The 15,499-nt window shown below is 40.9% G+C and overlaps 1 protein-coding gene across 2 annotated transcripts in view; it reads left to right on the top strand.

Annotated features, from left to right (window-relative positions):
* BBOX1 (gamma-butyrobetaine hydroxylase 1) overlaps window positions 1–15,499 on the top strand; it is a 43,230-nt gene that overhangs the window by 3,580 nt on the left and 24,151 nt on the right. For both annotated transcript variants that reach the window (XM_074842346.1, XM_074842348.1), the window contains exons 2-3: window positions 2,878–3,311; window positions 4,974–5,088. In XM_074842346.1, coding sequence (XP_074698447.1) covers window positions 2,928–3,311; window positions 4,974–5,088 — 499 coding nt within the window. In that variant the 5' untranslated portion in view covers window positions 2,878–2,927. The remainder of the gene's footprint in view (window positions 1–2,877; window positions 3,312–4,973; window positions 5,089–15,499) is intronic.

Below are 15,499 nucleotides of genomic sequence, written 5' to 3'. Positions count from 1 at the left end.
TCCTGCTGCAGCCTGTGAAGGAGATGCTCCCTTCTCTCTGCAGGATGCAGTGGCTCTTTCAGATTCTGGCTATTAGGACTGGCAGTATTTCAAGAGAGTACTTTGTGGTTAACAATAGGTTTAACTGATGACACCAAAAGCTGCAGTCTGTGAAACAGGGGTACCACTGACAGCAGCGTAGGCTTTCTCTGTGTGGCAGTACAGTTTAGGACTGCCACCTTCCGCGATTCTCCCAGCAGTGTGGTGTTTAGTGACTTGTACATAGCAACGGTTGTCTGTAAACAAAAGCATCAGTTAATCATAAAATTAATGCCCTGAAAATTAGTCTTGCTGAGTGTAAACACTGACAGTTTAACATCCATGTTGGAGCTAGTCACTGAGGCTCTTTTTGTAGTCAGTGGATAGGAGAAAGAGTTCAGTTCGTCTCGTCCTAAAGCAGGTTTCTGAAAAGGTCAGCTGAACTGTGATCCAGATGTGCCTGTTAGTTAGGAGTGTTGGGGGTGGTGCCTATGATGTTCCAGTGTAGGTCACTATGGTACCTGTCTGAAGTTAGGCAAGGTGAACTCTGCCGTACAAGCTTCTCACATCCCTGCATAGGTGAAAGTTCCCATTTGGCTTACAACCTTCCCCGTTGTAACATAAATTACATGTAACTCCCAGAAGTTGTTTTGTTTGGGGTTTTGGTTTGGTTTGGTTTGTTTTTTTCTAGAAATTGTCTGGCAGGATTGGTTGCATCTGGGTTTTCTAGGTTGTCCTTTTGTTCCAAAGCATTTACAAAACTTATTGTCATGGATTTAGAAGAGATTCTGCTTGACATGCATTTTGTGTGACTGAGTTATCCATTACCAGGTGAACAAATACCAGTTAAGCGACATATGTGATAGGAAGACAATAAACACACCTCAGTTTTCTGCCATTAAAAAAAAAATCTGATGCAGCTTTCTATTACCACCGGTGCTATGAGTAGTCTCTTCCAAGCAAGTTCAGATTTCTTAGTTGAATGGTAAAATAGGAGACACTAGAAGCCCTTTCAATCTGGCAAGCTTCACATAGGGCTTTAAATTAGTGATGAATCTTCCCTGAGAGACATTCAGAAAGTAAAGGGTTAAATATTTTTTCCTGTCCCTTGTTTTGCCATTTTGAAGAAGAATGTTCATAATAAGTTCGTATACAATATCCAGGTAGTTATAACCTCCACGCTAAAGTTAAAGAGCCTTTGCTTATGTTAAATGCTAAGCACATGAATAATACTTAAATTATTTGGCAAGCCACTTAAGTAAGATGAGAAGATTGTGTACAAAACCAGTATGTGAACTACTGGCTAGATAGATGTAATGAATGTATGAGATACGTTACGGACAAACATTGTAATGGACTACCTAGGTATATCCATTTCTCAGAATTTTCCCTGATCCCCTGTAGTAAACCAGAGGAGCTTCCTGGTGGCCTTAAACTTCAGAAACAAATTCTAGTTCTCATGGTCTTGTCCTAAGCAGATACCTACAGGAGTATCTACTTATAATTAGCAAACAGAGAAAAGCATCTGTATCCCCAAAGGAGCTGGGTAGTTGATTCTGGGAAGAGTGGTCTGTGCTTGAGTGCCTTATACACTGAAAGACAGGTGGAATAAATTGACCGACCGTTCATGTTGCACATATGCTCGCTAGTGGTGTTCTTAAATTCAAGTGGTTACGAGTGCCATGCTTCAGGCTGGATTTGTCCAGCTGTCAGGCATTTTCTGATCTTGCTTACTCTATCGTGCCTCACAAGGTTTTCTGGTGTGCAGCTATCTGTTCAGCAATCTCAGGTAAACTGGATAAGGAGTACATGTGAGGATACTCCATTCTGTCTGCATCGTGCTGGATATGGGTAGCATTAGCAGTTAAGGGGTTCAGATAACTGCATGCAGAAGGGCAAGCATCAACAGCCTCTGAGTGGCCTAAGCAATTAGGCAATGGTTTTGTGGCTTGCGCTCCTGCATCTTAACTGTCCTAATTCCATCTAAACTATATTTTGGTTGCTTCAGTGTATTTGTGGATCTGGACCTATTATCATCAGGTAATCCACTGCCTTGAGCAGAGAACTATGCTGAAACCAGTACAACTGGGTAGACCCTGGTCCTGGCAAGGCATCACTGTTTTTTCCTGTGAGCTTAGGAACAAAACCAACAGAAAAAGATACTGAATAAATATGCAATATTTGGAATGGTTAAACGGTCTATTAAAAATACATGTAATGTCTTAGGGATTCAGGGGGAGGCCAAGTATTTTTTCAGAATAAGAAAAACGGTAGACCAGACCTTCTTTTCTAATTTAAGATTTGGATGCATCATCGTTGTGCAGTACAGTATGCAGCTACCTTTAAATAAAAGAACCTATCTATAGAAAGCAGTCTGGCTGTGTAAGGAGAAAGGAGCTCTTGCAGAACTCTGTTGCTGTAGCTAAAGTCATGTTTACAAGGCTTTTCCTGCAGGGAGGTGGATTCTGTGTTCTCTTTTTCATGGTATCCACAGCAGGAGTTAAGGTATGTGTACTTTAAAGCTTTAGCCTTTGAACGTGGTTGGTAGTAGCGCCTACTTTTGATTTGTGGAACTCATCATGAGGTGTCTTTTTAAAAGAGTATTTGTTCAATACATATTGAACAGACTGCAGGAACACAAGACAACCAAGATGATGAATCAAGTTGAAGCCCTGCTAAACTAAGGGATTTTTGAATAGATGGGTCTGGGTACACCCTCTGCGCCTCAAAAAATGTAAGCAACAAATAATGAATGTCCCTAAAGGTCTAGGTAGCAGGAAGGAAGGGAAAAATCATCTTAAAATGGTCTTTTGCTATACTGACTCCTTCAGCAATAAACTGCTCCTCATGGTGTTTTAGGAACTCCACAAAGGCGTTCTTCCTCCGACAATTTCATTAAAGAACCCGAAATGTGGAAGGCTGTGGCTAACGCCCTGCTGAGGGCCAAAGTCCCTGGAGGCAGGGCGTGCTGCCTGCCGCCGGCGCAGAAGGGCAGGAGCCTGCTCGCTGGGAGCACTCAGCATCGCTGGCGGGGCACTGCTCTGGGGCTGTGTACCAGCCGGCCGCTCAGCATGAGCCCCGGGATACAGAAGGTGGAAGCTCTGGACATGGGTCATTTCGTCCGCGTGGAGTGGGAGGACGGGAGCGAGAGCCGCTACCCCTGCGTCTGGCTGAGGGACAACTGCCAGTGTCCCCGCTGCTTCCTGCGCTCGGCCGGGGCGCGCAGGCTGGTCTTCGACGACCTGGATGTGAACATCGTGGTGAAGGAAGTCGCTCTGGCAGGTAGAAAAAAGGTATTTGAAGCTAACCGTCATTCTCCTTCTTGTGAAACTTGTCTAGAAAAGCTTGTTAATCTGTAAAGTAGAGGCAATCCTGGGTTATACTGTAATCGCAGTTTGTTTATCTGCAAACCCTACTGTGTATTTGCAAAGCGTTTAGAAATAATCACAATTTGGGGAACTGGGATCTTCCCACCTTTATATGAAACTTCACTTTATAGATGTTACGCAGAAACCCAGGCTTTGGTTTTTAGAATATAATTGTGCTTTTTAAAATTCTGCTGTATGTTTCTTCGTGACCAGATGTTGAAAATAAAATATAGGCATTCCCCACACATTTAATTACACTTACGCTTCTTTTTCCTCTTTATTCTATAAGTAAATGGCTTGAAAATCAGAAAAGCAAACGGCAAAGTGATGATCGCCTTAATCCATAACAAAAATATCAGTTTATTAGCTGATTTCCAATGTGCAAAAGAGCATCTTAGAGCAAGCACTCAAACCAATGTTGAACCCAATATTCAGAGTTGGCCTAGTGTCTGTGTCTGTATCCGAATCTACCTATCTACATTAACATTTGTTCGTGAAAAAGAGGAGGGTATTGGGCAAGAGAGGACAGGAGCTGCCCTACCTATGGATTTCAATCTTTCCTGCCATATAAAAACCTAATATATCATTTAGATTTTATAGGGTTTATTGAAAACAATACATGGGTCCTTTTGATATGCAAACTCATTTCTTCCCTTGTACACTTAAAGACGTTTTAAACATGTTGAAGATGCAGCAGTTAACCGTGTAGCAGCTGGGGCAGCCTCGCTGCAGGGTGAGTTTGCAGAGGCTGACCCGTGTGGGAGCCTGGCTCATGGTCCCTGGAGGAATTCCGGGCCCCCCAGTTGATTGTTACCAAAATTAATGCCTTGTAAATTCATGCTTTGAATAGGCAAATGTATTATGATAGTAGAGGGATTGTCTGCTTCCACTTACACTCAGGAACTGATGAAAGCACAGCACTAATCCTAAACTGATACTGGCCATGTCATGTGAACGAGCAGAATTATGTGAAATGGGAATTGATACCTACTCAACAGCCGTGAGAATTCAGCTGAGGGTGTGTGCTGCACTGAGCTCTTTCAGTTCATGACAAGCAAAGCCATACGCTTTCCTTCAATGTTTTTTTCAGAAATTAAAAAAAGCACCTTATTAAAATCTATATGAAAGAGGGAAGACTTCAAAGGTAGGAGAGGGATTTCTCTCCTAGCATTTCTTTTTTGCCTGTCTGTCTTGTCCTTCTTCTTTTTTAACAAGCTGTCAGTGTTTTAGAAGATATTTTTGCTCTCTTCTGAGTTGTGGTGAAGTGCTCTGCCTGGTAATACGTGCCAGCTTCTGTGATTCTCCTCTTTCTGCTAAGCACAGCTCCCATTGTGAAAGCAGCCCACACAAAACAGCAAATTAGGTCATGGGTTCATGTGAAAATAACCATTTATAAAAGGTGTCAGAATTTGGATGATGTTCAGGTTGCGTTTGCATTTGTTTGCCATCATGCTCGGGGGAAAGCTTAACTGTGATATTATTGATCTAAATATTAAAATTTGTGCAATTTCTAAGGGTTTTTTTTTTTCTAGGTGGTGGTTTTTGGAGTTTTTTGTACTAAAATTATCTTTTGTTTTATGTTGGAAGATCTCTATTACATGGCCCGATGAACACGCAAGTGAATATGAAGCCGAGTGGTTGAAAAAACGATGCTTCTCTGAAGAAGCCAGAGCAGAAATGCGAGAAGATTTGTTTTTACCAGGTAGGAATTAAAACCACATCTGTCATGCTTGTTTCAAATGCAAGAGGTGTGACCCTGGTAGTCCCGAGGAGAGGTCCCTGTGTGAGGACCAGGTCCTCCACCGAGAGCTGGAGCAGTGGCAGTCACTCCTGGTGCTCAGGGCCAGGCTGTGTATGCACGACAGGAACCCATGGTTACCCTTTTCCTCTTCTAACCGCTGGATATGAGAAGACTTCAACTGGTTGGGCTGCATTTACTTTCATAAAAGCCTTTTCTTTCCAGAAAGTGTTAGTAGGTCTCAAAAATGAGCCTTGTGGACCAGCAGTGGTCTATGTAACAACGCAAGTGTGTGTGTGCTGTTAAAATGATTTAAATTTTTATTTTTAGAGAGAATATTTAGAATTGTAAGGGAGTTATAACTGAAATAAAAAATTTTCCCTTTCCATGGCCTTTTGTTAAAAAGTAACTGTGTAGCCTAGCAGTGTCTAGTGCTAAAGTTCAGGTTGTGTTTGCTCTGCGTCCCATACTTATTGCTGTAGTTGACTGTTTTTTGGTCATGAAGCATTTTGTGCAACCAGCAGTGTAACATTTACCCAGTACAAATCACTCACCCTTTTGAGTGAGTAATTATAAACCCACTAGGTTTGTCATGATGCACATCATTTCTTTGGCAGTCTTTCAGATTGTAAGCATGAAAAGTGTGAAAACTTGCAAGACTTCTGCTGTTGCTCTTGACTGTGTTCCTGTGAGATCTGCTGTTGCAGAAAGTTGTGAATCTGTGTTCAGAGTTAAGGCAGTATCCATTAAAATAGTATTATTACTTTAGAAAAAAGAAACTAGAGTCAGGTTGATGGTGTGAAACTCAGATCCAGGTATCAGTTTCGTCAGAGCTCAGCAAAAGGCAAATCCGCGATTGGTTTTATGCCATTTCTATGGTGTTTTTTACTCTAACAAAGAAAAGAAAGTTTGTTTCGGTGTTGTTTTTTTTCCCTGAAAGATGAGAAATGGGAAAATATATGGCCCTAGGTATCTCCTGCATCTGAGCTTTGTTTGGCACTTAGGGACAACTGAAGGGGCCAGTTATCTTTCCCAGTTTCTGCAGGTCAGATATTCCTTAGCTTCTAGCACCCATTCTCCTAAACAAAAGCCAGTTCTTAAGATTCAGCTTTTTATATCTGGCTTAAAAATTAAGTGATGAGTAATATTTCCATTCATTTCAGTGGATCATGTAACAGACTCTTTGTAGTTCAGAATGGAACTGTTTTCCCTTTAGTGATATAAAAGTTCGTGTCTGCTTAGCTTTGGCAAGAATAAACTACACTGTTTACTATTTTGAAAGGTTGGGCATGTTCCCAGAATGAACATTGTGAAGATGCAAACCTCATTCAGGGAAACTAGACTTGATTTCTCAGGTAGTAAAAATTTTTATTTGGGAAAATGAAGATGCTCTGGAAGCTAGCAAGATGCTTTGTAGCCTTTGATCAATAGAAATCAAGCATTGCTTTAATTAATGCCTAGGCAAATTAGTCTAGATCTCTGGTTATGTAAAGGTATCAGTAACTAAGATTTCAATATTTCAGAGGTAATGCTACTTTTTCCCCCATTATGAAGTCTAACTGGCTGATTTGCCTTTGTATGCACACATTTACACAGTGCTTACTCTCAGCATCTAAATACAATGCTTGTTTTGGAGGCCAGTTCTTCCCTCTGCTACCGCTCTTCATCAACGTAAAATATACACCAAAGATATGTTTTATTCTTTGGGCAATGCTTTTGCAAATTCTTTTTTTTTATGGTGGATCTGAAGAAATATGTTTATATAAGTCACACTAAATAAGGGCTTGCATTAACTTTGGCTTTGTTTAGTAGTGTCCTTCTGCTCTTCCCCGTGTTCCCAGAGAAGACCTGGCTCATGGTGATGGGCAGCTTCTCCCAGCTTTTCTCAGGTTTCAGCTGCAAAAAGGGCTGCAGTTACAAAGCATGTGAGTTTGCTTGCTGGCTGTTTAAGACCTGTTTCTCCTTGTGTATCGGGGTAAGTTTAGAATTTGCTTCTTTCTGGTCAGTGGATTTACACACTACAAATTACATGCCCTTAAGTAGCTAATCATATCCCAGCAGTATAGTATTACCGACGATGATATGGAATGCCAGCCTTGCATGCTGGTTCAACAAATAAAAGAGCAAGCTGACCAGACTGCTGTAGTTAGAGGTTAACCTTCACTGCTGACATTATCACAGCTGTGGCTCTTTTTTTTTTCTTTCTTTTTTTTCCCTTTCTTTTTTTTTTTCAAGTTCTTATTTGCTTTTCATGTTGCTTTTATGATGTTTTTTCATCATAATTTCTGATTCAAAAAACTAGATGTCATGTATGTGTCAAACCCGAAAAGAAGAGTAGGTCAGATTTTTCTCTGCTTGATGGAAGTGACTATAAATAGCTCTGTGGCAATATGTCAACATGCCCCTTTTAGAAACCCTGGCAGATCCTATCCGTGTAGTATTCAAAGTCCACTATTTGTGTGTATCAAGACTTGTTTCAGTCCAGTTTACAAGATATTTCCAAAAGAGCAGCCAAAGAGCCATCTGCTACTTCTCCAGCTCCGATGTCTCCAAGATACTCTTTTTTTCCCTCCTGTTTACTTGTGTTCTCCCCAACAAACATCACAGGAGTGATTTAACACCTCGTACAGTCTCTCTGTAACTCAGATTTTGTGTGTCGTAGAGGAAGCTTGTGGGAGACACTGAGTACATCAGGTGCTTTCCAGCCTCTCGCTGCATTGCATTGCATTTGCTGAGGCTGATTTTCCAAGACGCTGACATCCCAGCAATAGGATGTGTGTGGGGGGGGAAATTAAATAATATCACAATGATGTTTTCCTATTGGGTGGAGCAGAGGAAGACTCAGCAGAGGTAGTATCTGGTGCTATTTTATATTTTTAACCTTAGGTTAGGTTAAGCTTTTAACCCAAGGTGAAAGGTTGTAGATGATGATTGTTCTTTAAAATGTGATAATATGATATTGGATATATATCCAGCTCCACCAAAGTTTGAAGCGGGATGTTAACAGCATCAGTGGTGCTTTCAGTTTTTCTACTAGGTCCCGAGAGATGATAATTTTAAGGTGAAGAAGTTAAAAGTTATTTTTAACTAAGGGTTTGGTCGTTTGAATTTATCCGGTAGTAATAATTAATAAGAACAGCCCCCATGAGTTAGACTGCCATATACATAATTCACAATACAGCAAAAATACACTGGGCCTTGAACAAACATTAAAACACTCATTGTAGACAAAATAATTTTAGGTGAAGTGAGTTAATCTATGATGTCTAGACTTTCTTTCCCACATGACTCCAGTATAGGTTTTGACCAGCACTGTCCCAGCCTGCATAGTAAATGCTGAATATTTCCAAGTGTTTGTTGATGCATGCACACCACCTGCAGGAACTGGGCAAAGGCCATCTTCTCATTTTGTGCAAACTCTAATATAGATGGCTTTTTTTGACTAATCTGGTATGATCAAGAAATGGGATTCTTTTTTTTCTCTCCCCCCCCCCCCCCCCCCCCTAATTATTGTTCTGAAATTAGAAGAGGCAGTGGCTCATTAATTCTTTCAAAAGTATTTCATTCTTCCCATTTTGAAAAGCACATAGATCTGGGGTTTTATTAGTCATAATGTAAATGATCAGTAAAGACACAAAGTAAGTCTACAAGACCTTTGTTTTTATCCCTTATGAATTGTTCAGCTACGTTTGTAAACATAAAGATTTTTAATTTGGCAATTGCAACTGTGCTGTGCGAGACCCAAGGCTGTCCAGGCACCAGTGGCTCATTCCTGCCTTTCTTACCCCTTCAGCTTTCAGAGCGTATGTTCTTAGATTTCTACTGTAGTACAGTGGAAACTATATTAACTGTGGTTACCCCGTGGGAAGAAATGTGCTATGCTGACATGATAAAATAATGAAGAACATGAGTGGGATCCATTACTACCAGGAAATACTGGCAAAGAGTACAGTCCCTGTTCAGTGCAGCTTCTTGATAGATTTTCAGGCTGAAGGGATTTTGCAGATAAAAACAGGAATAAAGTTCCCGTTGTTCAGTATATGGGAGAATAACATGCCCTGTGGGGCACACAATTTTCTAAGACTTTGATATAGACTTTTTAAAAAATATTGTTAAGTGGAAGAACTTAAATATCTTCACATCACAGGATCTTTTTTATGATGTATGCTTTCCTGTCTCTTTTCCAAAGAATTATGGACCTGATAATTTGTCAAATTGTAAACATTGGACAGCATATAACATTTTCATCTGGGGCCGAGGAGAAGGAAATCTTTATAAATACTGCTTATTTTAGTGTAGACCTGTTACTTGTCTCTCTCCTACTACTGTTGTACTTACCTGGCTGTGATGGTCTCTGGGACCAGTCAGGAGTGGTCGTCCTTCACTGCTTTTCATACAAATGTGAGTTGTTTAAAAGTAGTTCATGTGTATGTCAGACATAAGTGTTACAAATTAGACCTCAGATCTATTGCAGCTACTAAAAGGATTAATACTGGCACCAATATATTTGAAGTAAGCTCTAAGGTCTTTCTGAAATAAACCCCACAATTACTAATATGTAAAGCATAAAGATTTAAAAGGCCTTAGGAAATTCTGTGCTAGAAACTACTCTCTGCAGTTTACTATATGCACCTGATGTAAGTAACCATCTGATAGTCAGCTGCAGAAAGGCAGTACGGTGTCAACCAATTTCTTCTTCACTAATAGTGAAAACATGTATTATGCATACAGCCTTGAGCTGGTATGTAAATGCTGTGAGTTCCTTTCCATTTTGTATGGGTTTATTGCTACAAATGAAGCACTTTATTTTAGTCACGCCTCTAAAATTTTTTTCTGCTTCTTTTTGTTTATGGAGATGATGCCTTTCTAATATTTTGGAAGGTTTATACAGTGCAGTAAAGGCAGTGGTTTGACTTGTGCTCTAAGTATCCAACTTTGTTCTTTGATAGTTTTTCATCATTTTCTTTGGCATATTTAGTATTAAACAAAGTGGTCACATTCACATTCTTAGCATAAAGCATTTGACCCTGTTGCACATGAAGTTTTCATGAATATGCTGAGGAAATGCATCATAATTAAAAAATAGTCAAAGGGTAGCTGTAATGCTTTACCATCAAGACAGAATGATATATCAAGATAAGTTTTGGGAAGGTCTGTGCTTTAATGCAGCACCATTCCTTATTTTTATCCATGACTGTGATGGAAAGCAATAGCCATATTAAATTTGCTGGTGACATCACCTAGGGGTCAACTGGAAATGTGTTGAAGGACGAGGGTTACAATTCTTAATGACCTTGACAAATAGAAGAAATGGTAAAAACATTAAAAGTGCTTTAATGGGTTGGGTGACTAGTTCATCTAGCCTAATGCTCAGTCTCCAGCAGCAGTGTAGTAAAAGCACATGAGCCAAGTGTCTCTCTGCAGTCCCTTTCCTTCATGTTGCTTCAGCATCCACAGTCATTGCATCAGGGTTTCCTGTAGGATCCTGCAGCTCGGCAGCTGTTTGGTAACCACGCCAGTTGGGTGGGTTGGTGCTGCACACAGGCTGAATGTGAGCCTGTGCTGGCAGGCAAACATTGCTTTCAACTGAGTCCAAAGAGAAGTCTAACCTGCAGAAGAGGTGAAGCAGTCCTTGTCCATTTGATGGAGTAAGGCTTCCGCAGTGTGTATCAGTTTTGGGCACCATACATCGAGAAAGACTACAAAGGGCCAATTGTAAAGCACTGTACATGATTAGTGGTCTAGAAACATCAAATAAATCAAGCCACAGCATGGGGGGAGAGAGAGAAGGAACAGTTTGTTTTCCATGTTCATGGTAGATACGTGACTATACAAATGCATGTGTACCTATGTGAACAGATTTTCTTAATGCTGTTCAAAATAGGTAAAAATTTGAGCTCAGACAAACTATATAAATTTTCAAATTAAAAGGAACATTTTAAGACACCAAATGAGGGCATGTTTTTAATAGCAATAAGTTTACAAGCTGCACTGGATTTTTTTTTTTTCCTCCCAGATACCAACTGCTGCTGCGTTCCATACGTTTCCCAAGATTAGTAATACTTGGAGCTGTACACAATGCGTTTTCAACTTTTGGCACATTTACCGCTGTGTCATTACAGAGTGTATTGGCAAATGTCAAGGGGGAAAGGTTGCTTCTGCAGTAGCTCAAAGACTAAGCTCTTGGCTGAATCAAGACGTTGTTGAAGGGCTGCGAAGTTGGAGCCTTTCTTCTCTGAAACATGAGGTAGGATTTATAAGCGTTTGTGTACCAGCCTGCACCTTTAAAAAGAAAAACAAACTCAAACCACTGAGGATGCTGGCTGCACTTGTCACTGGAAGTGAATTTATGTGAGAGAACTGGAACTTTGAGTTTATGCTCTTGCCAGGCAGGATTTAACTCTATTTACCACTTTCTGTCTTTGGTTGGTTGGTTGGTTGTTTTTTTTTTTAATACAAAGTAGCTAAACATCAAAAAATAAAGCCTAAGAAGCTGCTTTACTTGAACCATTTCTCAGTTTTAGTAGGTGCCTGGAGAGTATCAGTGAACAGTTTGGTTTCCTTGGAATTTTGCAATTTCCACATCACAGTGGTACTGTAAAGGTTAAACATCTCTTCAGTCAGTAGGCAGTGTTGACTCCTGAATACACTGCAGAGTCTGGGAAAGGATAAATTTCCAGTACCGTAGTGGGATTCACATGATTGATAGTTTTCACACAGGGAAAAGATTGTACTTGCAGCTTACTTAAAGAAACATTTTGAATTCAGCTTTTGTCTCCCTTGGTTCCGTAGAGTTGGAGACATGAGGCCAGCTGATGGCCTCCACTGCAGGGGGTCTGGTTGAGAGTAAAACCAAATGGGTGGTTGTTCCTTGAATGTTCTCCACAGGTCAGCTATAAGGGTTGGCTGATTTGTTATACTGAAATCGAGGACAGTCCCAGCCAGGTATGCTGAGCATGCACTGTTTTATAGTGCTGTGGCAAAACAGGTGTTTGCAACAAAAGCCAAAACCACCCCAAAACCCAACACCCACAGTCCATGGCCACTGGCTGCGGAAGGGGCATCCTGTATTAGCACGGTAGGAATCGGCAACAAGAGGACTCTACAGTCCATGTACTTTGGGAAGATTGCGGCTTGTGAAGCTGCAGGTAAATTCCAGGTGCATATAATTATTTCCCAAAGTGGGGAAAAATATATTGGTATATTCCTTGAAATACTAATATTCCTCTACTCTTTGTTTTATATAAGGAAGATGAGGAAAATATTTATTAGCAGTACAGCAAGAAAGACTAGGAAGGAAAAGTTGAAACATAAAGCATTCCATTAGTTTTCACATGGTCATTTACCTGCACCAACACTGAAGCTTAAATCTGTCTTTTAAAGGATATTCTTGGCAGTTCATGCAGCATACATAAAGCTATTTTAATTTCATAACTTTTAACAGAGAAAAAGGAAAACATTCAAAATTTATTTTTTCCCCATCTTTCAAGTGTGTGAAGGGATGTTTATTGAGTTAAACACACTGGAGCAGTGAGTAGCAGGCCATGGAGTGGTCTCAAAAAGGAATTTAATGAGGTGAGATTATATCTCTCCTCAAGGATTGTGCTTTTTTCATTTTGTGAACATGTTGTGAAATTCAGCAGCTTGTCAATCATACTACAGCTTCTTTGAAACACAGGGTAGAGTATAAAAGATGGTCTATGTGGATAGCTTATATTTGGGTATGTGCGTTGTGTTTCTTGGACGGTCTCTAACTATCCTTAGCCAAAGGGGAGAGAAGTATTAGTGGTTGGAAATTTGCAGACTTTGCAACTGTCGAAAAATGTTGTAACTATGTAGTGTCTGGGTTCGATTTTTTATGAGCACACTGCATTTTGTAATTGCTATCTGTATCTAGAGAGAGGAAAAAAACCCCTCTAAACCTGGCCCTTTACATCTCTTCAAAGTGCAGCATGTCCCTCAGTCACCAGCTGAAATCCCCTAGAGCTCCCATTCTGAAAGCTGCTTGGAATATGTAATAGTTTTTATTGGTCCTGTCTGTTGGAGGGATGTTGGAATAAAGAGAGGTATAGGGGTTATATCAATGATGCCATCTGCATTTTTTAAATGTTTATGGTCTCATTTCTAGTATGTAATCTCTCTGATGATTGGAGAAGTTTACTGAATATTAGCTAAAATACCAAGTAAGCTAGATGTGATTTAAACAAACAGTTGTTCTGTGAAATAGATAAAATCTTTTCACGCTTTACTGTGCAGTCTCATAAGAATAAGCCACTTCAGACTAAATGCATAAAAGCAACGGAAATCAATTATGTCTTCATTGTAAGAATAAGAGCCCTGATTCAGTGTTTAAGAGAAGGCTTGACTTAAAACGCTAATGTTTTGAGTTTTGCAAAAAATTAGAATCAATGCAAAAATTATACAAAAAAAAAAATAGCATCTTTGTCCTGTTTACCCATTACTGTGCAATGTCTTTGGTTTGAACATGTGTACCTGTTTATCTGTGCATACCAACCAGTAAATGAGATTTTACAAGTGGAAATTTGTGAGAAGAGAGCAAGGAGGCAGGCAGTGTTGTATTTGGGGGTATTAATCTGAAATAGGTCTTTCATACAGGAGAGAAAGGACTTACCCCACATCTATTCCTGTGCATTACAATAATTTTGAGGGGCAGGTGTATCTCTCCAAATGGTCTTTGTATCTGCCACCAGCACTGTTTTTCAGGTCAAGTCAGCAGATGACACCTCATTGCCTCGTTCTGTAAGTTAACATTGGTACCCCACAAAAAGTCTCAAATATGTAAGACCCAAAGCTTCTACCAAGGAGCCTGGGGAATTGCAATCACCAGGGTAATCTTGCTTCTGGTATCAGCCAAGCCACAGCAGTTGGCAGCTCTGAGGTGGGTGGTTGCACGCTGCCTCTTCGTGGGACCGCAGCCAGCCCAGCTGAAATCAGTGGAGGGGACAGAGTGCTGTCGTGGTGGGGGGTTATAAAGGCTTGCATGCTCTCTGTTCAGTGATAAAATGATTTTTTCCGGTGAATTAGAGTTGAATACCCTGTGTGAACATTTCGGGTGGTAGCAGGCGGTGTGGGAGGTGGGAGCAGGGCAGAGGTCCATCAAGCAGCCGGCACAGGGGTACAGCGGTGCAGAGCCCAGGAGCTGGGCAGCTGGTGGCTCTCAGGGCTGGGCCATCCCACCCCTCAGCACCTTCGACTCTGGACACCCCTCAGGAAATAAATTACACCACTCCCTGGGCAGAGTGTTTTCACCCCAGAAATTACATGAGAAGGGTCACTGATCATGTCTCAGTGCAAGGCACCTGTTGGCAGTTTCTGGCCATTTGTACAAAATGGGAAAAAAAGTGTCTGTTGTCTGATAGTTAGAAGAGCCTTAGTGTTTTCTGGAGCTCTCTCACTTTGCTTTCAGCTGCCAGTGGCAGGCTGTTATCACTGAACTATTAACTCTTGTTGCTAAGCGGGTACCCCAGCTCCCCTTACTTGGCCCCAGATTCCTCTGCAGCCAGCAGCAGTTTTTATTCAGTCTCCAGACCCACCTCTTTCTACCACCGAGTTCCCACTTCAGTTTCCCTGAGTTTTTCCTGAGGTAATGCATCTCTTTCTCCTCCCTGGCAGCTGCTTCTACCCTTCAGTTCATGTCTTTCCTCCTCTGGAGCCCGGGATAGACTCTTAACAGAGAGCACAGGAACGGCTCAGCTCATCTTCCCTTCTCGTCTCTCCCAGCTCGCTGCATCCACGGGTGGTGGTCGGCTGCCTGGGCAGCACAGCGCTGGGACGCTTTCAGCTGTGAAGCTGTAGGAAGGTCTGTTACTGAGTCTCCTCGTGGACTTGTACCTCCACAAGCTTGAGGGGAGGGAGGGATTCACCAAAATGTATTTCTGACATTGCCTCAGTCACCAAAATCAGAGGAATTAGAGCCTTTGCTGGAATTTTTTCAAATGAGCAAAAAGTGTACTCCATGTTCAGTTTTGTGCTAAGACACAGCTGATCCTTTTGACTGACCTCATAAATTCAATAAAAGGGAACCTTCAGCATAAAAAAAGGTCAGCCCAAAAGATTGTATTTTGCTGAAGATTATAAGCATTAAAACCAGAGTTTTACAATAGAAAAAAATGGTTTCTGAGGAAATCTTAGTACCACTTATTATTAACAACTGTTTCAATGTTACAGCTACTGGTATGTGTGGTGTATTTGCTATCATAAATATACATGGGTAAGCAGTAGTGCAAATGCAAGGGAGAGAACAATTACCAATGATGCTTTCTAGCAAGGCAGCTTAGTAAAAGTTATATCTTGACCTAAGATTCATTTATACTAGTAAACCTGTAGTCGTTTCAGTTTTAATGTACTAACAATG

Source organism: Strix aluco, chromosome 16, assembly GCF_031877795.1.
Source record: "Strix aluco isolate bStrAlu1 chromosome 16, bStrAlu1.hap1, whole genome shotgun sequence".
Lineage (NCBI taxonomy): Eukaryota > Metazoa > Chordata > Aves > Strigiformes > Strigidae > Strix > Strix aluco.
The sequence above is the reverse complement of the archived record's forward strand: the minus strand, read 5'-3'. Positions and strand labels throughout refer to the sequence as shown.